This window comes from Hyperolius riggenbachi, chromosome 9, assembly GCF_040937935.1.
Source record: "Hyperolius riggenbachi isolate aHypRig1 chromosome 9, aHypRig1.pri, whole genome shotgun sequence".
Lineage (NCBI taxonomy): Eukaryota > Metazoa > Chordata > Amphibia > Anura > Hyperoliidae > Hyperolius > Hyperolius riggenbachi.
Genome location: NC_090654.1, coordinates 273,802,158 through 273,824,911, shown reverse-complemented (window position 1 = coordinate 273,824,911; position 22,754 = coordinate 273,802,158). Strand labels below are relative to the sequence as shown.

The following is a 22,754-nucleotide window of genomic DNA, read 5'->3' as shown; positions in this document are numbered from 1 at the left end:
TTGTACTGCTCCATGATATGGCCCCTGTCCTCATCTTGCAACTGCCGGGTTATGAGAGTTTGGTGGCTCTGAAGAATCCCGAGAAGTCCGGAGACAGCCCCGGACATCTCGGACTCTGTCTCTCTCCTTGTTGGGGGGAGGGTACCTCGACGCCTCACTGGTGTGGTGGTCCTCACTGGTGGTGTGGCAGCATCTTCCCGTCCTCTGGCCTGTGTCGGGGTTGCCCTGCGCGCTGGTTGTGCTGCAGTCTCTCGGTGCTCCTCACTTTGTTCTTGTTCCCCTGGAGCTTCCATAGCGGTCGATTGTGGAGGTTCAGCTTCTTCCACACTCGGTCCTGCAACCTCAACATCCAAGCTCTCTTCTGCCAAGTCATCATCAAAGGAGAGAGTTGGGATTAAGGACTCCCTCCTCCTACTCCTCTCCTCGGGGCAATAGGTTACATCGGCGACGTCATCATCCACCAAGCTCTCCTCACTGCTGAACCGTGCCTCCTGGGTCGGTTCCTCTTGCTCCAAATTGTCTTCAGTCCTGTAGATAAAAACAATATTTATTGGTGTGCCAAACAGCATGTGGCGTCAATTCACAGAGCTAGCAAACACTAGCAATCACTTTATCACCCGTTTCTACCCAACATTTGATAAAGCTTGTGAGAAAATTTCGCTAGCCATGGGAATTGAGGCCATAGCAATACATGGCCGAAGTCATGGTAAATGAGCTCTCAGTTCCTGCCCACAGTAGTGGTACTTACAGTCTAGGTTCCAGGCTTGCATTGATGAAAGACAATTGCTTGGCAAATTGGTAGTCTTTTTGTCGCCTTCCCCCGCCACTGCCACTTCGTTCGGCAAGTTTTTTCTTCCGTAGCCATTTCACATATGCATCCCGTATATTGCGCCACCTTGTCTTGTACCTTTCTCCTGTAACGACATGAAAAATTGATTTCGATTATTTCTCTTGTAGGTACATCGCAACTGGACAAACATATACATCGCTACATGTGACATTTCGTATTGGGAAGAGCACGGTGGCAGGCATCGTCGTGAGGACTTCGAGGATCCTTTGGACGCGACTGAGGGCCAGATACATGCCTGTGCCGGACACCACGAAATGGGAGGAGATCGCCCAGGGCTTCTGGACCGAGTGCAAGTTTCCTAATTGTGTTGGCGCACTGGATGGGAAACACATCCGGATTCAGAAACCCGTGGGGAGTGGCAGCCATTATTTCAACTATAAAAAATACTTCAGCATTGTTCTAATGGCAGTGGCAGATGCGGACTACAAGTTTGTGTACGTGGACGTGGGGTCGTACGGTAGTTCCAATGACTCTGGAATTTTCCAGCGTACGACCCTTTGCCGGCTGATGGAGGAAGGCAGACTGCGTCTCCCCCGTGACAGACCCTGGCCTGGGACAAGGGCACCGGCCTACCCCTATGTGTTTGTGGGGGACGAGGCCTTCGCCCTGTCCGACCATGTAATGCGTCCGTACCCAGACAGGGGACTTGATGCCAGCCAGCTACACTTCAATGCTCGGTTGAGCCGTGCAAGGAGAATGGTGGAGTGCACATTTGGGATCCTGGTGTCAAAGTGGAGGGTGTTCCACACGCCCATGTTGCTGAAACCGGGCAACGCAGTTGTCGTGGTGAAGGCAGCATGCATCCTCCACAACTTTGTGCGGCAGGAGGAAAGAGAGACTCCGGAACCCCCGAATGTGCTTCCACTAATGCCCCTGCGGAGGTATGCAACCAGGCCAAGGGTAGTGTCACTGCGGAACAGGGACCAACTGAGACTTTATTTTACCACACCACCTGGACGAGGGTGAATGTTTGGTTTTTAATATGTTTTGTTGAAATGTGTTTATTTTGGAGTTTCAAGTTTGAGTGATTTTAAATGTATTAATTTTTTACAATAAATTGATGTATAATAATTGGTCATTGTGTATGTTTTATGTGCACAGGTGGGGTACATCGCAGGTGGGTGGGATACATCACAGGTGGGTGGGATACATCACAGGTGGGTGGGATACATCACAGGTGGGTGGGATACAGCACAGGTGGGTGGGATACAGCACAGGTGGGGTACAGGTGGGTGGGATACATCACAGGTGGGGTACAGGTGGGTGGGATACATCACAGGTGGGTGGGATACATCACAGGTGGGTGGGATACATCACAGGTGGGGTACAGGTGGGTGGGATACATCACAGGTGGGTGGGATACATCACAGGTGGGGTACAGGTGGGTGGGATACATCACAGGTGGGGTACAGGTGGGTGGGATACATCACAGGTGGGGTACAGGTGGGTGGGATACATCACAGGTGGGGTACAGGTGGGTGGGATACATCACAGGTGGGTGGGATACATCACAGGTGGGTGGGATACATCACAGGTGGGTGGGATACATCACAGGTGGGATACATCACAGGTGGGGTACAGGTGGGTGGGATACATCACAGGTGGGGTACAGGTGGGTGGGATACATCACAGGTGGGTGGGATACATCACAGGTGGGGTACAGGTGGGTGGGATACATCACAGGTGGGTGGGATACATCACAGGTGGGGTACAGGTGGGTGGGATACATCACAGGTGGGGTACAGGTGGGTGGGATACATCACAGGTGGGGTACAGGTGGGTGGGATACATCACAGGTGGGTGGGATACATCACAGGTGGGGTACAGGTGGGTGGGATACATCACAGGTGGGGTAGAGGTGGGTGGGATACATCACAGGTGGGGTACAGGTGGGTGTGATACATCACAGGTGGGGTACAGGTGGGTGGGGAACAGGTGGGTGGGCCACGGGTGGGTGGGCAACACGTGGGTGACACAAATCCATAGCAAAAGTTGAATACATCACAAGCTTAACAACAAGACCCCCCCAAAAAACTTCTAGTCAACATACCCTCTGTGCCTTGCTGTCTCTTGCTCAAGTTCTCAAAGTCCTCCACATACAGCTTGGCAATTTTTTTCCACAGGCCTCTGCATTTTTTGATGTTGCTGTGGTCCGCATCCCCCTTGTCCCACAGGGCTGGTACCTGCTGCACCTGTAGGATGAGGTCTTCTGATGTGTAGGGCCTCACCCCCTCGCTATCAGACAGATCCTGCTCCATATTGCTGCCAAAGAGCTCCAGCATGAAGTCACTGCTGCTCCACTCTGTGAACGCTGGTGCCATGTGGTCCCCATCCAAAATGGCCACCATACCATAGAGTCTGCATAGGAAGTGTGGTACAACATCCGGTTTTTATAGCCAGTGTGTTGTGCGCTCTCCGGTTCTCATTGGTTTCCATTGGCCGGATGCAACATTCCGGCTCCGGTCCGGATACGTCAGCCGGACCAAAAAATAGCGCATGTTGGAACGGACGCCGGAGTCCGGATCCGGTCCGGCTCCGGTCCGGACGAAACGGACGCATGTGAACGGTCGCATAGACTTTCATTGCTATGCCGTGCGTCCGTTTCGTCCGGTCCGCATGCGGTCCGGCTCCGGCACGGCTCCGGCACGGCGATTCCGGATAGCAACCGCTAATGTGAACCGGGCCTAAGCAGTCGGTCTGGCTTTGCTACAGAATAATTATAGCTGAGACTGTGTTCTTTGCTGTCTTCAAGTCCAAGCCTGCCCCCTGCTGGCTTTGCTCAGGAATCATTATAGCTGAGTCATTATAGCAAAGCCAGACTCAATGCTCAGTCCGGGATTCTTATCTCAGCTAGATAACAGACACTTTTAGCAGTGAGGATGGAACAGAGAGCATGGTAAATGTTTTCTCTAATGTTCCCACTGATTTCTATGGTAAAATACATAAGGGTGCTTCGTCTCTGGTTCACTTTAAGGTAGCAGGGCCACACATAGGATCGCAGGAAAAACATGTCCTACTTACATAACATATGCATTGTACTGTCCATGTTTTGATTCCGGGAATGTTGTATAGTAAATAAAGAGAAAACTGTTCCAGGCATTTTCCATCTTTACTGTCTCTGACTGAAGGTAATCCTGAAGTCATTTCCTCCCTAGGGGCCCTTTCCCACTAGCTAACGCAAGCATGAACCCGATTTCGTGCACGTTATGACGCACGGCATGATGGGAAGTTGCGGTTCAACACATATCAGCAGTGCTAGTTTTTAATTCACCGACAGGAAAATGTTTCCGTCCTTCGATTAAAAGCTCCCAGAGGCATTACAATGTAACGCTCTGGAACACTTTGTCCAATGAGAACGGCAACATGAAAGTCAATAGACTATCATGTTACCTTTCTTACTGCATCCTAGGAGTGATCTGTCAAAACAAACGGAACAGCTGCTAGTTTGAAAGGACACTAAGGGCCCTTTTATACTGCGTTAGTACGCGTTGGTATGCGTTGGTACGCGTTTTTTCCATAGCAGTGCATTGTGAAAAACATTTCAGTTAAAACGCGTTAAGTGTGAAAGGTGCCATAGGAAAACATGGGCATTACTTTAAAAATCAGTTTTCTTTTAGTTATAACTGAGAGCAACTGATTAAGTGTAAAAATGCTCTCAGGCCCGAGACACACTGCAGAGTGCTTTATGATCTGTCAGTGCTGCATTTGCATTTAAAAAAACAAAACACTCTAATTGACTTAATTAAAACACTGGCCTCAATTCACTAAGATCATGCTGGAGATAAGGCAAGAGTAAACTTGCCACCGCACAGTGAGAAAGTTAAGTTCCTTAAAGAGACTCCGTAACAAAAATTGCATCCTGTTTTTTATCATCCTACAAGTTCCAAAAGCTATTCTAATGTGTTCTGGCTAACTGCAGCACTTTATACTATCACAGTCTCTGTAATAAATCAATGTATCTTTCCCCTGTCAGACTTGTCGGCCTGTGTCTGGAAGGCTGCCAAGTTCTTCAGTGTTGTGGTTCTGCTATGAACTCACCCTTCCAGGCCCCTCTCTGCACACTGCCTGTGTGTTATTTAGATTAGAGCAGCTTCTCTCTTCTCTCTTATCTTTTACAAGCTGGATAAATCGTCCTCTGAGCTGGCTGGGCTTTCACATACTGAGGAATTACAAACAAGGGCAAAGCTGTTTGCAGGAAGAAAAGAGCAGCCTGAAACTTCAGTGCATGGGGGAAAGAAACACACAAATGATCTCTTGAGATTCTAAAGGAATGCTGTATACAGCCTGCTTGTGTATGGATGTATTTTTCTATGTGTGGACATACTGTACATCAACCTACTTCCTGTTTTGGTGGCCATTTTGTTTGTTTACAAGCAAACTTTTTAAAACTGTTTTTAACCACTTTTAATGCGGCGAGGAGCGGCGAAATTGTGACAGAGGGTAATAGATGTCCCCTAACGCACTGGTATGTTTACTTTTGAGCGATTTTAACAATACAGATTCTCTTTAAGTTACCTCCTCTGTAGTTCTTTTCACACACCGTTAATCAACAGCCTATCTTTAACTTTCGGTTTCTGAAGCTATTTTAAGTATTGAAGAGTTAACTTTAGAGATCTTAACTTAAAGACAGAAGAGTTAACTTTAGGTTTGCCTGAGGTAAAATGTTTCCTGAATACTCCATGCTTCATCACTATGGTGATAACTCTAGAAACGTTATTAAAGACAGGAGATAAGCTTACTGAATTGAGGCCATTGTGTTAAAATTGCCACAATCCTGATTTTCCAAAAACCCAGATCGCTCGATTTTGTGACAATTTTTATGCAAGTCAATGGGAGCATTTTTTGTTTGTTTTTTATAACGCAATGTTGACGGGTCAAAAAGTGATCTGCGGTTTGTCTCAGATTATTCTCCTCTTGTACTAGAAACTGCACTGTCACATCTAGCTTGCTTTTTTAAACACATGTAACCACAGAATAGATAGTATTTCAGCAGCTTCTCCCTTCTCGGCCCCCTGTCACACTGAACTGCCCTCAGCCAATCAGTGAGGAGCAGGAATGTGGGATGGGAAAGAACACGCTTCCCACTCCCTGCCAATGTACCATAATATAGAGCCAGGCTGACTGAGATGGGATTCATTACAGCAGACACATTATATTGGAATGCTTGCAATGCCGGGGCAGGATGTAGACTACATAATAAACACAGCAGTGGGTAAATGGGATTTAATTTTATGGCTGACTTTAACCTTTTGGGAACCGCGTGTAGTAAATCCTATGCTGCACTTGTGGCTGTCTAACTCTGATGTGTAGGATTTATGCCACCTGCCATTTCTGCTCCCGACGCGATCGTGCGCACCCGAGAGGGGAGATTAAGCGGTCAAATGACAGGTGACATCTCCCCTCAGTGATCAGCAACCATTGTGATTGGCTCATGATCATGTGATCACTACAGGCGGATCTATTGGCAGCGGCGAGCTGAGGGGAAGAAGAGGACGGGAACTCACCTTCATGAAGCTCCCCTGGCTATCGTCGCTTCCCTCCGCTCAGGCTGGCATCCCCGCTTGCTCAGCGTTAAGTGTCGGGTCCCAGCTTGATTACGTCCTCAAGCCGCGACCCGAAACTTAACAGCAGTGCAAGCGAGGATTGCCGAGCAGAGCGTAGGGGGCGAGAGCTGCTCATCGCTGGAGCCTGGGAGGTGAGACCACGTGTGAAAACTATCTCCGTGGCAAAATCCTCACCCAAAAAATTACTTGTTAGTGTGGACCTTTAGACTCAGTTCCCACGTGTGCAGAAGACGTACACATTTAGAAAAAATATTAACTTTTACTTAATGTGTGGAAATCTTAGTGAATTTGGAAAAAAAAAGTGTAAAATCCCCAGGGCTGTGGAGTTGGAGTCGATGGTTTCATAAACCGCGGAGTCAGAGTTGGATGATTTTTGTTCCGAATTCACGGCCCTGAAAATACAGAATGCGGAATTTTACTGACCCATTTTACCAAACTGCCTTTAATGAACTGAGGTCCAAACGCAGCGCTAAATAAAATCTGTGTAAGAGCATGCTATACTGTTGTCTGTTGTTCACGGAGATTGGTTTTCCTTTACATGACCCTAATGTGGTGATTTTCCATGCAGTCTCTCCTAGGACCGCATTACTGTACCTGGGCGGATCATGGCGGCGTCCTGATGGCGATTGCTCAAGGTGTCGAAACCAACCAGTTGAAGTATGCGGTTGTTAAATTATGTGTTGCTTTGGTTGTTCTTTATAGAGCTACTGTCAGGGTTATTCGTTTTTATTTATATAGCGCCAACATCTTCTGTAGCCCTGTACATTATACACAACAAATAGTGGGAGCATAGATACATGGGAAAGTCAGATCTCTGCACTCAGGACATCCTGCAATACAAATACAAACAGTGTTGACATGAGGTTTGAGAAATCACCAAAACTGGTACATGTAGGCAAAGGATCAGCAGAACAGCCAGGCAACTGGTATTGCTTAAACAAACAAACAAACACAGAACATTTATATCGCGTTTTTCTCCTGGCGGACTCAAAGCGCCAGAGCTGCAGCCACTGGGAACACGCTCTATAGGCAGTAGCAGTGTTAGGGAGGCTTGCCCAAGGTCTCCTACTGAATAGGTGCTGGCTTACTGAACAGGCAGAGCCGAGATTCGAACCCAGGTCTCCTGTGTCAGAGGCAGAGCCCTTAACCATCCAGCCACTCCCTTAAAAGGAAATATATTTGGGGAAATATGGCAGAGGTTTATCAGCACTGTTGAGTCCCTAATTATTCATCCTGTAAATACTGGTGGTTTCTTGCAAATCCTGCACTGTTGTTGGAGGGCTTTGAGGACAGCCTTGGGGAACTCTGCTGCAAGTGTGACGTATAAACAATTGGTTATTAGAAAGCTGCTGCCAAGTATTTTTGCTGTAGTTTGCTGCCCTCTAGTGGTTTTAATAATAGTACGTGATACCATTCAAACCAGTGGTGTAACTTCAAGTCAAGGGGCTCCCAAGCGAGACTTTGATAGGGTCTCCTAATGGTCACACCCCTTCCCTTGCCTCCCCTTGGTGCGCATCTCACAAGGGTCATAAAATAAGTGTTCTAATGCATAGAAAAAATAGCATAAAGTGGATCCGAGATAAACTTTTACTCATTGCATAATTGTGTTCCTTTCATATAGTTTATAGGGCATTCCTCAAGCCAAATACTTGTTTTGTTTTGTTTTAATACTCTAATTCCCTATAAACTAAACAAGCCTTGCCCACGGCTCCTTTTTGTGCCTTGGCACTGTAGCAAAGGCTTATGGGGAGCTCAGGAGAAGGAAGAGGTTACTAGCCAGAGATTGCAGAGGGGAGGGGAGGAGGGAGGAGGAGAAGGGACTGAATTTGTCACAGGCTGAGGGCTGGAGATGCTATCAGCTTGCCTGTGTGTAATGTGACAAACAGAACATGGCTGCCCTCATTGTATCACAGGAATAATCATAAACTGTTGAAGCTGTTTGCAGCTAGATTTGCTGTGTGAACTATCAAAATCTTAGATAAGATATATAGACAAGTTACTTGTTATAGTTAGTTTTTTATTTTGGATCCGCTTTAAGGAGAACCCGAGGCAGCATCGAAACAAAAACCATACTGTCTGCTCCACGCCGCCTCCTGGATGAATCTGCGCCGCTCTCCGTGGCCCCGTTCAACCTTCAATCACCAGCAGAAGAGATACAAGATGGCTGTGACCCGGAAGTATTTCCTGGGTCACCGCTTAGCTTCTGATTGGCGGTAGCTGGAAAGCGGGGGAAGCAGGTGATTGATGGCTGGAAGGGAAGAGGAGGATAGTGACAATCAGATTGTCGCTAGCTTTGAGGCCCCCCCCCCCCCCTCAAAGCCTAGGGACACAGAGGCATGTCATTGGGCAGAGAACATGCGTATGTGTCCTATAATCTCTATAAAATCTGCCTCGGGTACTCTTTAAAGTGCAGCGAGCTCCCAGGATACATTCACAAGGGAGGTTCATAACGCAGTGTGCCATTGGGGGGAGCATTGGTTGCCTTCAGGGGGCTGCTCCTCTAGCCCTGCGTCCATTTGCACTGTTTCATGAGCTTCCGCTGAGTCCAGCAGTTCAAACATTCCACCTGTAGAGAGCGCTCCTGGTCCGCCGCCACATGCTGGGAGATGTAGTCCGTAGATGTGAGTACATCTCGCCGGAAGCGCATGCCACAGGCAGAATCTTTGAACTGCCGGTTCCTGCAGACGCTTTTGGTACACTCCACATGGATAGAAAGCAAGAGGAGCTGCCCCCTCCCCCACAAGTAGGCAAGCAATGGCACCCTTCCTTATGGTAGGGTTCATTATAAAAAAAAAAAAATGTATCCTGTGTGCTTATTTTACTTCCTTGGGGCTTCTTCCAGCCCCTACAAATCGTGTGTCCCTCGTACAGCTCTGATCTTCTCCCGTTAGCAGCCTCTGAAGATCGCTGATCCCATATCGGTCGGTATCTTCTGCACATGTGGGCAAACACATCATCGGGTCTCCTTGGAAGATTTCAAAAGTACTCAGGTCTCAGAATATTTTGGAAGATGAGTGGCTCCGTACCGTATGTGCAGTATGAAATCACTCATCCTTGGAAGTCTCAGAGACCCGAGTACTTCCTAAGTCTTCTCCAACATCAACCCACTTGGGACTAAAGCCTCTGGTCCCTTCAAGAACCAGAGTCTTTTTTTACATTATTCATTTCCTATGACAAGGACAGAGGCGCCAAAAGAATAAAACCAATACTTAAAAGGTTTAAAAATTGCTGTGGAGGCAGTGGTGGACTTACCTCCAGCAAGTAGACACAACAAACTGTGTGTTTAGAACAAGTTAGATTTATTGGTACACTCCGGGGGGCGGAGTATTGGTTTTATTCTTTTGGCGCCTCTGTCCTTGTCATATTGAATATCCACCCTTGGTGGAGGGGGATACCCCATCTTTTTCCTGTCTACAGAGAGCGACTTCTTAATCCTGAGTGAGGACAGGCTAATCTCCTCACCTGCTTATATAGTGGTTACCTGGAGGTAACCCATGTTTGTGAGTATAATTTTGTACTCTGATTTATTTTCCCATTATCACAACCTACTACACTATATTTTGGCTCTCGGTTCTTCTCTTCACATTATTCATTTCCTGATCACTGTGATTGGCTCACAGCGATCAGGAGGTCACGAGCCAATGAAAACTGCTCCTGACCGATGCATGGCTCCCCACTGTCTTCAGACAGAGGAGATCAGAGCTGGCGGGGACGTGCTGTTGTGTACCGCTCCTGGGAGCCACCAGCGTTAAAACTACGCTGCATCAGACTTAGGCAGCCACAAGTGCAGCGTAGTTTTAACTACCAGCGTTCCGTGCCAGTTAAAGTCAGATCGCTGCAGCGGTGGCCCAGCAGCGTAACGAGGAGACACAGAGAGAACCAGAAAGTCTCTATGGGATCCAGAGCCTTAGGTGAGTATGCAACTTTTTTTTTAATGTTTAGTCAGGTATCCTTTAAAAGGATTGACCCATTTTCCCAGGTCTCTAAAAAAAAAAAAACTACTCTATATGGGCAGCCACTTGCAACACCCTTTTTCCTCATGTAATAATGATAGTTTTTTTTTCTGAAAAAGACTGTTTTCGCTTGTTTGTTTGACCTCAGGTACAGCACCAATGAAGGGGAGAGCTGGAAGAGCTTTAACTTTTCAGACAGTACTCTTATCGTTTATGGCTTACTAACTGAGCCTGGTGAGAAAAGCACCGTATTCACCATCTTTGGATCGTACATTGGAGCAGGACACAGCTGGGTCATCATACAGGTCAACACAAGTGATGCCCTGGGTACAGCCATTCTGTTATTTTTACTTCTCTATTTTATATGTATTGTATAGAGCTGTTATGCTTCTTTAGCAAGCAAGGAGAAGGTGGCACTGCTTCTAAAATGCTCCTTAATTGTTCCGGTACAAACAAAGTGTAGGCAGTGGGAGGTTCAGGGAGCCTGACGGCCGTTTCGAGGTTACCTGCTTCCTCAGAGGAAGCACTGCCTACACTTTGGCTGTACCTGAAACAATAAAGGTTTTAGAAGCAGTGCCTCCTTCTGCTTGCTTGCTTGCTTATATGGAAAAGTTCCTCTGGTGTGCACGCTTCTATAGCACAGAATTGTTATCCGTACATGTGCTGTTGGCTGTATCTGGTGCCGTTCTCTTTCAACCCTCCAGTATGCGGTTATACTTTAGGGGGCAAGTTAGGATTGTGTCAGAGCCGTTGATATATATTGCATTAATGAGAGTGGGGGTAATAATCGCTAAGCCTATTTTCCCCTTCATTCACTGGGAAAGGGGCAGGAGTAGGGACAGCTTAGAAATAGATCACTTTGGTGATCGGTGGTCGTTCTCTCCAGTTGTGAATTTCTGCCTCAATCTCCGTGGCTCTTCAATTGTCTTTTCTCTTAAGTTTTCTCCTAGGTGATTTTTTTTTTTTTTAATTATAAAGAACTAACATATTCCATAGCACTGTACACTGTGCAAAACCTACAACAATGGGAAGCATAAATACATGAGCAGTTCAACATACAAAATTAGGACAACCAGTGACACAAGTACCGATACATACAATAGATGTGTAGTTTGAATAACATCACTAGCACTGAAAGATATTAATTTGATAAATTGCACAGAAACTAGAAACAAAATGGAAAGGTCCCTGCCTTTGGGACCTTACAATGTAGAGGGTGGGGACACTGGGGGAGCAGACAAAGGGGTTAGCAGATGACACAGTGCCCCTGTCTTGTTTTTTTGTCTCCTTTATTTCCTTTTAAGCAATACCAGTTACCTGGCTGTCCTGCTGATCTATTTGGCTGAAGTAGTGGCTGAATTACACCAGAGACAAGCATGCAGCTAATCTTGTTATATCTGTCAAAATTGTCAGAAACACCTGATCTGCTGCATGCTTGTTCAGGGGCTATGGCTGAAAGTATTAGAGGCAGAGGATCAGCAGGATAGCCAGGTAACTGGTATAGCTTAAATGGAAATCAATATGGCAGCCTCCATACACCTCCCACTACAGTTCTCTTTTAAACTCTAGCTATAGCCAATTATAGGCTTGTTTGAATAGGTGTCTTGAGGGTATGTTTGAACATTTCCTGGCTTGGAACATGACGTACAGGCTGTGGGAGAGAGTTCCAAAGGAGAGGAGACAATCGTGAGAAGTTCTGAATATGAGAGTGAGAGGAGGGGATTAAGCTGGATAACCGAGGCGCCAGGTGCTGTGTGCTCCTACTTCCACTGCCTGATGAAGCGGATATAGACCTGCAAAACGTGTTGTAAACAATACCCTGGAGTGTACCAATAAATTTAATTTTTGTTGAAACACACAGTTACTTGTGTCTGCTTGAAGGAGGTAAGTCCACCACTGCCTTCTAAGCATTTTTTAAACATTTTAATTACTGCTTTTAACCTGTTTGGCGCCTCTGTTCAGTCTAATACTATAAGCTGGATAACAGGGTCTCTTGGGAGGAGCAAAGGTTCTGGGATGGATGAAATCTGGAGATTAATTATGAAATGTATGTTATTTAGAGCTAGGGGCCGGGTTTATACTAATGCTCAACAAATCTTGTCAAAAAAGCTCAGTGGTCATCAAGCGTGGGCCCAAAGTCATTTAGGGCACCATTTAACTTTAATCCATCTCTGGATGCACAGGGGGCCAGAGGTGGCACAGGGGTAGTGAGGGTGGCACAGGGTGGCACGCTGGGCAGAGGTGGCACAAGGAGACAGGAGGTACAAACACCCGTGGGGTGTGGCTTCATTCGGGAGGTGTGGCTTATTGTGGAAGGCTGGGCTTAGTTTGGGGGCGGTGCTTAATCGGCATGGTTCCCCACAGGACCAATTGCACTCCATGTAATATCCTGTATTGGCTATACCAAAAAACTCCCCTGATTGCTGTAATGTATATTTATGGCCACTTGTCACTGGGGGCAGTGTGAGACAATAACAGAGGACTTCTGCTTTCAGTTTCTATATTTTCTGCTAGTAGAGAGAGATTAAAGCATTCCAAGAATTTACAGCACAATGAGTTTTACCAAGTGAGATTAAAAGCAGCCCACTTATCTCAAACAAGATAGTTCCTTTGAAAATGCTAATGGTAAACAGTAGATAGAAAATGATCTCCTAGGTAAAAGAGTGAATTCAATAAGGGCAATATATGTTATACTGGTTAAATGCAGCCACTGTCACTGACCAGGGCTCTGTCTCCTGTGCAGGTGTCCCGTGCACAGACAGCGACTATAAGCTATGGTCCCCATCTGATGAACGAGGCAACGAATGCTTACTGGGGAGCAAAACCGTTTTCAAAAGACGAACGCCGCATGCCACCTGCTTCAATGGTGAAGACTTTGATCGTCCAATCACATCGTCCAACTGTTCCTGCACGAGAAAAGACTTTGAGTGGTATGTTAGTGACTTGCCCTGTCCACACTGCTCTCTTTCCTCTGTTATCTGTCTGATATATCTAGAGCTGCTCGTAGTCTTAAAACAATTATTTTTCCAGAAACGGGGACTGAGGCTGTATGGGCAGATTGAACATGAGCCAGATCTCTCTGATCTAAGCTCATCAAAGAGAGATCTGGCGTCTGCCAATAAACCACAGGCCAATCTCCAATAGATTTCAGGATGAAATCTATCCAGAATCAGCCTAGCAACACCTGGCCACCCCCACAAATGTTAAAATCCCCCCCCCCCCCCCTTTCCCGCAGTGTCCACTAGAGGTTGTGTTCCCCTTATGGACCAGAGCAGTTGTCACGTTTCAGCGCTCCTCCCGTTTATTAGCCAATAACTTTACCTCTACTTATCACACCTAAATGATCTATATATTGGGGGGGGGGGGGGGGGGTTGTCGCAAACTGGGCTTTCTTTGGGTGGTTGTTTTTGATAAGAATTATCTTATTCTACACACATTTTAATGGGAATAATAAGGGAAAAAATTATAAATGCATTATTTATCATTTTCAGCCATTATAGTTTTAAAATAAAACGTGCAACTGTAGATACACACAATTTTTCTGCCCATTTTTCCTGGTTATTTCAACATTTAAATTATGTTCATAGTACAATAAATGGCGACAATATTTTATTTGGAAATAAAGGTGTATTTTTTTCCATTTTGTGTTCGTTCATACTATATCCCTAATTACAATACCTTATTTGCAAAAATAACAGTAATATACCCTCATGGCATACATATTATAAAATAATAATTGCGTAACTATGTATATGAGTATGTAATTTTTTTTTTTTTTTTAATGCTGTCTTTTTTCCCCCCAAATGTCTTATTTTGGTTGCTATGGGGCAGGGGTGGTATAAGGAGTTAATAACTATGTGAAATTAATATTTTATGTATTTTAGTGTAATTTTAGTTTTTGTCCACAAGAGGTCCCCACACTGTATTCTGTGTAATGTGAACAGTACACTGGAAGTAATGCGTATGTCTTTTTTTTTTACTTTCACTTTGTGAATGACCACAGGCATCTCGCTAATGCTGATGATCATTCATTAAAGGCACTTTGATAGGCTTTGGGAACACATGTGCCCATTCACAAATCAGTGTGCAGACGGACGGCAATGGGGACGCATGCAAGAGCGAGCATGGCAGTCACTGTGGAGTACCTGTATCTATACCCTTAGAGCTAAAATTAAGTCTCAAGGGGTGTAGATATACTGTGTCAAATTCAGGAAGCGGTTAAAGACCTGGTAAAAGTTAAAACAAAAGCACAGCAACACTAGAGCTGACTAGTTCAACATTGCCCTGCAGGCCTTACTTCCCTACATTGCTATAGTGTAGGATCTTTGTGGCCTCCCTTTCCTATGTTAATTACGGTATTCATCTTCCTTTCCAGTGACTATGGGTTTAAACTGAATCAGGATCTTAGTTCGGAGGTATGTTCTCCTGACCCAGAATTTGCTGGACAGCTGTATCCAATACCTTCGCCCTGCCCAGTGGGCACAACATACAAGAGGACCAGAGGGTAAGTGTGGTAGACAGGCACAAACTTTCTGAATAATGTAAACTTTCCTTCTCAATGTCTGAAATCGCATCCTGCAATTTTACACAGCTTTTCAAATCATCCGCACATGCAGAGGTGAAAAGAAACCGAAAGTGAGAAGAATATGGGGGCTGTCTTCCTTGCTTACCTTTTTATATTTATTTTTTGGGAAATAACAGTTGCCTTGATCTGTTTCTACTAATTTTTGAGCCCTTGTTGTGAAACCTGCTGCCCTTTGCAGAGCCCCCATTGTGGCACCAGAGGCATAGTATATTATTTCTTCATGCACTAACAGCCAGGTTCTTTTTGAAGGTACCGCAAGATCTCTGGGGACACGTGTTCTGGAGGAGATGTGGAGGCCAGACTTGATGGAGAGGACGTCCCGTGTCCAGTAGGAGGTACTTTTCTCTGTAGTAGAAAATTATATTTTTGCAATCCCTTCATCCACTTCTTCCTTCAGGTCCTCCAGCTCAGAGTAAAACATTACTTGCTCTGTCATTGGCTGGTGATGTAGTATCACGTTGTCCCCTACAGACCAGGGAAGATGTCAGGTCCTTATCCTCAGGTGCTACTGCCATTGGGTCACAAATGGTCGTGTTGAAGTTGTAGAGTTCACCTGACCATTGCCCTAGGCTTTAAAAAAATATAAAAGGGTCTTAGTTTTGTTTTGGGATGGGGATTAAAACATGTTTACTTACCTGGGGCTTCCTCTAGCCCCCATTCAGGCTGATCGCTACCTCTCCATCTTCCTAGGCCACCTCGATCCTTTGCCAGGCCGCCTGGTAAATCCATCAGTTGGCGCAGGTGAAGTCCTTCTGAATGTGCTCCTGTAGCTGGGAGTGCAGAACAGTCCCAGTGTCGTGAGAACGATGGGGAGCATGCGCAGTATTCCCTGACTGGACTTATTACCAGGGCAGCTAGCTGAGGAGCCAGATGGCCAACTTGAAGGGGGCTAGAGGAAGCCCCGGTTATTAATACATTTTTGTATTCCCCCATCTCTGGTTTCCTTTAACCTCCTCAGAGTTACAGACGAGCTCAGCTTGTCCAGTAACGCCGGAGGGCACCGCTCAGGCCCTGGTGGGCCGACTTGAATCATTTTAAATTTTTTTTGAAACACGCAGCTAGCTGCGTCTTTCTCCGATCGCCGCCCATCCGCCGCTACCCGACGTGAAAGAGGGCCCCTCCCGCAGACCCCATGCACAGCCTGGCCAATCGCCGCCAGGCTGTGCTATGGGGTGGATAAGGACTCCCTGTGACTGTTCGTCGCCACAGTAACGGGGGAAGCCCTGCAGGAAATCCCGTCCTGAACGGGATTTCCTGATGGGCGTAATCACCGGCGGCGATCGGAGGGGATGGGCGGACGCCGCAGGGAGGGGGGGAATCATGTAGCTAGCGCTAGGCTAGCTACATGATAAAAAATAAATTGGGGTAAAAAAAACCCGTACGGCCGCGGGATTCAAAACGCCAGGGAGGTTAATGGAAACCTCTAGTGAAAAAAGTGCCCCAAAAGAAAGCCTCTGTATAATCCAGAGGCTTCTCCTATCTTCCTCCTCCTCATTGCTGCTCCAACGCTTATGCTGGGAGTACACAATGAGTTTTTTTTTTTTTTTTTTTTTTTTTGGCAGATAGATGCAGGGCTGTGGAGTCGAGGAGTTGAAGCCATTTTGGATACCTGGAGTCAGAGGTTTCATAAACTCAGATGATGTTTGTACTGACTCCACATCCCTGGATAGATGGCTCGATAGATGGCTAATTTCCGACAGGTCCAGTCTGATTTCGATATGGATTTTCTGATCAATTTTTCTCATAGAAGTGAATGGAAATTGATCGGAAAGTAAATCTGCAAAAAAAAAATAAAAATCTGTGTATTCCCAGCATTAGATCCCGTAAGCCTATCAACTAGGGCTTGCCGACGGAGCATAGCCGCAGTTGGCTCACGCCTCCGTGCTAACTCTGAGCCTTACGGACTTGGGTTTTTCCGCCGAGCCCAAGCGGCGGCCCTGTGCTACTGCGCAGGCGCCAAATGGCTCACGCCTGTACAGTGGCACAAGGCTGCCGCTTGGGCTGGCAGAAAAAGTGTGGCTGCACTCGTTCTGAGGTTTTGGCGCTGGAATGGTGTGGTGGAGGGCGACGGGACTATCTGTGTGTCTTTTTTTAATCCACTTTAAATGTTGTGGTCTTTTTTTTTTTAAAGAGGAGAATGAATTCATCCTGTACGCCATGAGGAACGCCATTTACCGCCATGACCTGTCCTCCGGGGTGAACGAGGAGCTCCCCCTGAAGGGTCTGCGCGGGGCAGTCGCGCTGGATTTTGACTATGAGAGTAACTGCTTGTACTGGGCGGATGTCACCCTGGACATCATTCAGGTAAGAGAGTGCAGGGAGTTAGAAAACAAAATCAGCTGTGCTTAACCATGTGAGGACGGCAGTGATTGAAATCGGTGCCCTGTTTTGATCCCCTAATACCTGCCTGATATACAGGATCTTTTCAAAAAATTAGCATATTGTGATAAAGTTCATTATTTTCTGTAATGTACTGATAAACATTAGACTTTCATATATTTTAGATTCATTACACACAACTGAAGTAGTTCAAGCCTTTTATTGTTTTTCTTATTAATGATTTTGGCATACAGCTCATGAAAACCCAAATTTCCTATCTCAAAAAATTAGCATATTTCATCCAACCAATAAAAGAAAAGTGTTTTTAAAACAAAAAAGTCAACCTTCAAATAATTATGTTCAGTTATGCACTCAATACTTGGTTGGGAATCCTTTTGCAGAAATGACTGCTTCAATGCGGCGTGGCATGGAGGCAATCAGCCTGTGGCACTGCTCAGGTGTTATGGAGGCCCAGGATGCTTCGTTAGCGGCCTTAAGCTCATCCAGAGTGTTGGGTCTTGCGTCTCTCAACTTTCTCTTCACAATATCCCACAGATTCTCTACGGGGTTCAGGTCAGGAGAGTTGACAGGCCAATTGAGCACAGTAATACCATGGTCAGTAAACCATTTACCAGTGGTTTTGGCACTGTGAGCAGGTGCCAGGTCGTGCTGAAAAATGAAACCTTCATCTCCATAAAGCTTTTCAGCAGATGGAAGCATGAACCCACTTTTGAACCAGAAACAGCGGCAGAAGCGCCTGACCTGGGCTACAGAGAAGCAGCACTGGACTTTTGCTCAGTGGTCCAAAGTACTTTTTTCGGATGAAAGCAACTTTTACATGTCATTCGGAAATCAAGGTGCCAGAGTCAGGAGGAAGACTGGGGAGAGGGAAATGCCAAAATGCCTGAAGTCCAGTGTCAAGTACCCACAGTCAGTGATGGTCTGGGGTGCCATGTCAGCTGCTGGTGTTGGCCCACTGTGTTTTATCAAGGGCAGGGTCAATGCAGCTAGCTATCAGGAGATTTTGGAGCTCTTCATGCTTCCATCTGCTGAAAAGCTTTATGGAGATGATTTCATTTTTCAGCACGATCTGGCACCTGTTCAAAGTGCCAAAACCACTGGTAAATGGTTTACTGACCATGGTATTACTGTGCTCAATTGGCCTGCCAACTCTCCTGACCTGAACCCCATAGAGAATCTGTGGGATATTGTGAAGAGAAAGTTGAAAGACGCAAGACCCAACACTCTGGATGAGCTTAAGGCCGCTATCGAAGCATCCTGCTCCTCCATAACACCTGAGCAGTGCCACAGGCTGATTGCCTCCATGCCATGCCGCATTGAAGCAGTCATTTCTGCAAAAGGATTCCCGACCAAGTATTGAGTGCATAACTGAACATAATTATTTGAAAGTTGACTTTTTTTGTTTTAAAAACACTTTTCTTTTATTGGTTGGATGAAATATGCTAATTTTTTGAGATAGGAAATTTGGGTTTTCATGAGCTGTATGCCAAAATCTTCAATAAGAATAACAATAAAAGGCTTGAACTACTTCAGTTGTGTGTAATGAATCTAAAATATATGAAAGTCTAATGTTTATCAGTACATTACAGAAAATAATGCACTTTATCACAATATGCTAATTTTTTGAGAAGATCCTGTATTTCATATCGCCGCCGCTGCGCGTTACTGTCGCTCTTGTCGCTCCATCCGCTCGCTTCGCTCTCTGCCCACTGCAGCTCACGCGCCCTGCCATCTCTATCACGGCAGAGACATGTGAGCCGATCAGGAGCCGATTTCGGTGGCTCCTGACCCTGTCAATCATTGTAAGCAACTCTTATTGGCTTACTTTTTTTTTTTATTTAAGAGAATATTTATTTATTTTCCAACAAATAGCTCTTAAAAGAGCTAAAAAAGACATGACATAAAAATAATCCCAAAGTAGTGCAGTTCAAGATACATTGCATATTAAAGGGAAGGTTCAGGGAGTAGCAAAAAAAAACAAAAAAAAACCCAAATCCACTTGCCTGGGGCTTCCTCCAGCCCGTGGCAGGCAGGAGGTGCCCTCGGCGCCGCTCCGGAGGCTCCCGGTGGCTGACCCGACCTGGCCAGGCCAGCTTCCAGGTCGGGCTTCTTCTGCGCTCCAATCTGCGGCTCACTGGTGCGCGCTGACGTCATCGGAGGTCCTCCGGGCTGTACTGCGCATGCTCAGAACTACTGCACCTGCGGTACAGCCTGGAGGTCGTCCGATGACGTCAGCGCGCACCAGTGACGCGCAGATTGGAGCGCAGAAGAAGCCCGACCTGGCAGCCAGCCTGGTCAGGTCAGGCGCGCCACCGGGAGCCTCCGGAGCGGCGGCGAGGGCACGTCCTGCCTGCCACGGGCTGGAGGAAGCCCCAGGTAAGTGGATTTGAGTTTTGTTTTTTGTTTTGCTACTCCCTAAACCTTCCCTTTAAAGAAAAGGTGAGATCCAGTTCATAAAATACATAAGATATACAGTTATGAACAGCAACATGAGTAAAGAAGTGTTTCTCAACAGATGTGATATAAGAAAACAGTGCAGAGTGAGGTATCAACTTCACACGTGGATAAATTATGCCACAAGATCCTGGACAGAAATATTAATATCAAGATTCGGGATTACAGTGTCCAATAGAGTCCACCCAAGGAGACCAGACTTTAGAAAATGTATTTGGTTGGTTGTGAGATTGAGAAGTTAATTTATGAAGTGGAATTGCCAAATTTACTAGTCTCTTCCAGTCAAATTAGGAGTTATTGGCTCACATTGATCACACAGTCAGGAGCCAATGAAAGCGGCGTTTCACTGGCTCACAGAGCTCTGCCCGTCATAAGAGATGGCAGAGTGGGTGGCTTGAGTCGACGGGAGTGCGGCGGGGACAGCGATTGCGGCAGGTATGTGCAGCGATTCTTCAGTATCCTGCGGTCTCTGGTCCTTAAGTGGGCTGAGACCGCTGGTACTTATGTGGTTAAAGAGGAACTTTTAGCGAAAAGGGGAAAAAAATTAATCAATTCATTGCAAAAGTGAGAAGATGAAAAAATAGAAGAGACCGAAAAATGATTGATATTCACCATGTAATTTGTTCATATTCTTTGATCTACAATTAGCCAACAGGTCATCATCTTCACTACTGTCAGACAAGAAAAACTAGACAGCACCAACTGCCATTATTTATAACCACACCCCCTAACATTGCGATGGGCTAAAAGCTCGGCCAGCAATCCGTCAGATGGATATAATGAGCTGAGTGATGGCCAATACCTTTGTTGGTGCTGCTCACCCCGCCCACTGCATGACATCCTATCAGCGTCGCTCCATCGGCCCTCCGCCACCCCGCATAGCAACAAAAGCGTCGTCAGCTATACAGCGGACTCCTTTTCTCTACAGCCTCGGCCCAGCGATGTCCTCCTGATGGATCAGATTCCCATCCCTATTGGGCGACATCAGTCAAGCGTGTGTATGGTCCTTTAACCCGTTCAGTGCCCACTGCAAGTAAATCCAAGTTAGTTTCAGGGTTTTTAAAGGATATCCAGAAACTAATGAAGAAATGTTTTCTCTATGAAGGTTATATCATGCTGTGGCTTATCTTTTACAGAGGAAGTTCTGAGTTTAGTTCCACTTTCATGATAATGTTTATAAAACAGCAGTAATTCACCTATTCAACTGTTGATCTTGGCAGCTATCTGTGATTATCGTTTTTCAGCCTTTGCAGTTTTATGCCAGTTAAATAACTAACGATGAAGGTGGTTTGTGTGTTTTTTTTTTTTTTTTTTTTTTGCATTATTCAGCATCTCTAGGAATAATTTTTGGGGTCTTGTTTTCCACAGCGTCTGTGTCTGAATGGCAGCACTGGACAGGAAGTTCTCGTCAGATCTGGTTTGGAGACTGTTGAATCCCTAGCCTTCGACCCAATCAGCCATTTACTTTACTGGGTTGACGCCGGCAGTAAGAAAATTGAAGTACGTTCTTATCTTGTGTAGTTATTTTAATTGTATTGTTGCATTTTTTTTATTTTTTTTTTATTTAGAATGAAGCCCTTTACGCCATGGACTGCAGGGTTCAAATGTGTCAACATGCGCTTTAGCGAGGAGCAGGACCCTATATAAACGTCCTATTTGTACTAAAGGTGCACAGAGAGGATGTTTATAAATGTCCATTTTGCAGGAAGTGGTTTCAGACCAATTCAAACATTTATTTATTTATTTTTAGTTTTGAATATTGTGGGGATTAGTTATATTTTTCATATTGTTTTGTGCAGTGTTGGACACTAATCCAATGAAATCCTGTCTGTAACCCAAGGGCTTGAATTTTATACTCCCAGATCACTATAAATTGTTTTTTTCTGTGTTGCTGGCACTTACAGTAAGTAGTAAAAAGCTGACAGGTTTTGGGCTAGTCAATCTCCTCATGCATTCTTAACAAAAGCACTCAATGGAAAGGAGCTATACAAAGTTTTCAGCCAGCTTCCCTACTTGTTTGCTCACTATTTTGGCAGTTGGACTGAGCAACTGCAGTTCAGTAAGTGCTTTTGTACAAAGGATAACTGTGAATCCCCCAAGAGGAGTTAGACTAGTCCAAAGTCTGTCAGATTTTCGCTACCTGGTGTTAATGACAGCTACATAGGAAAAAAAAGTATGTGTGTATGTGTATGTGTATATGTATGTATGTATATATATATATATATATATATATATATGTATATATAAAGCAGAGGGACACCAAGAGCCCCAATAGTGTAATTCGTCTTGGGGACAACAAAATAAATGAGAAGTTAAAATTATACTTACAAACCAGGGTCACCAATAGGCAACCACTGTATAGGCAGGTGGGGAGAACAATCCTGACCCCACTCAGGAATAAAAAGTCACTCTCTGTAGACAGGAAAATAGGGTAACAACCCTCCACCCAGGGTGGACTCAATGTAGTGTACAAGATACAGAGGCACCAAAAGAATAAAAGGTAATTAAATGAACTTAAAAACCAACTGGTTAAACAGAGGAGGCAGCGGTGGTCTTACCCCCTCCAAACAGACACAGGCAAGGGCTGCGATTCAGACAGTCAACAATTTATTCGGAACTCCAAAAAACAATGCAACGCGTTTCACGGGCCATACATCCCGCTTCCTCAGGCAAAATACAGTAGGAGTCACAGCTCGCTGATATAATACAGATGCTGTGACTCCTACTGTATTTTGCCTGAGGAAGCGGGATGTATGGCCCGTGAAACGCGTTGCATTGTTTTTTGGAGTTCCGAATAAATTGTTGACTGTCTGAATCGCAGTCCTTGCCTGTGTCTGTTTGGAGGGGCTAAGACCACCGCTGCCTCCTCTGTTTAACCAGTTGTTTTTTTAAGTTCATTTAATTACCTTTTATTCTTTTGGCGCCTCTGTATCTTGTACACTATATATGTATATATGTGTGTGTAATTAAAATGTAAAATTCTTCGCAGTAGTTCTCCTATCAGTGGC

At 45.5% G+C, this 22,754-nt stretch overlaps 1 protein-coding gene across 1 annotated transcript in view; it reads left to right on the top strand.

The window, feature by feature from the left end:
* The window catches only part of SORL1 (sortilin related receptor 1), a 184,660-nt gene that overhangs the window by 77,650 nt on the left and 84,256 nt on the right, over positions 1-22,754 (top strand). Inside the window, exons 12-18 of the mRNA XM_068254599.1 lie at positions 6,983-7,071; positions 10,516-10,694; positions 13,111-13,297; positions 14,743-14,871; positions 15,202-15,287; positions 17,084-17,256; positions 21,115-21,246. Coding sequence (XP_068110700.1) covers positions 6,983-7,071; positions 10,516-10,694; positions 13,111-13,297; positions 14,743-14,871; positions 15,202-15,287; positions 17,084-17,256; positions 21,115-21,246 — 975 coding nt within the window. The remainder of the gene's footprint in view (positions 1-6,982; positions 7,072-10,515; positions 10,695-13,110; positions 13,298-14,742; positions 14,872-15,201; positions 15,288-17,083; positions 17,257-21,114; positions 21,247-22,754) is intronic.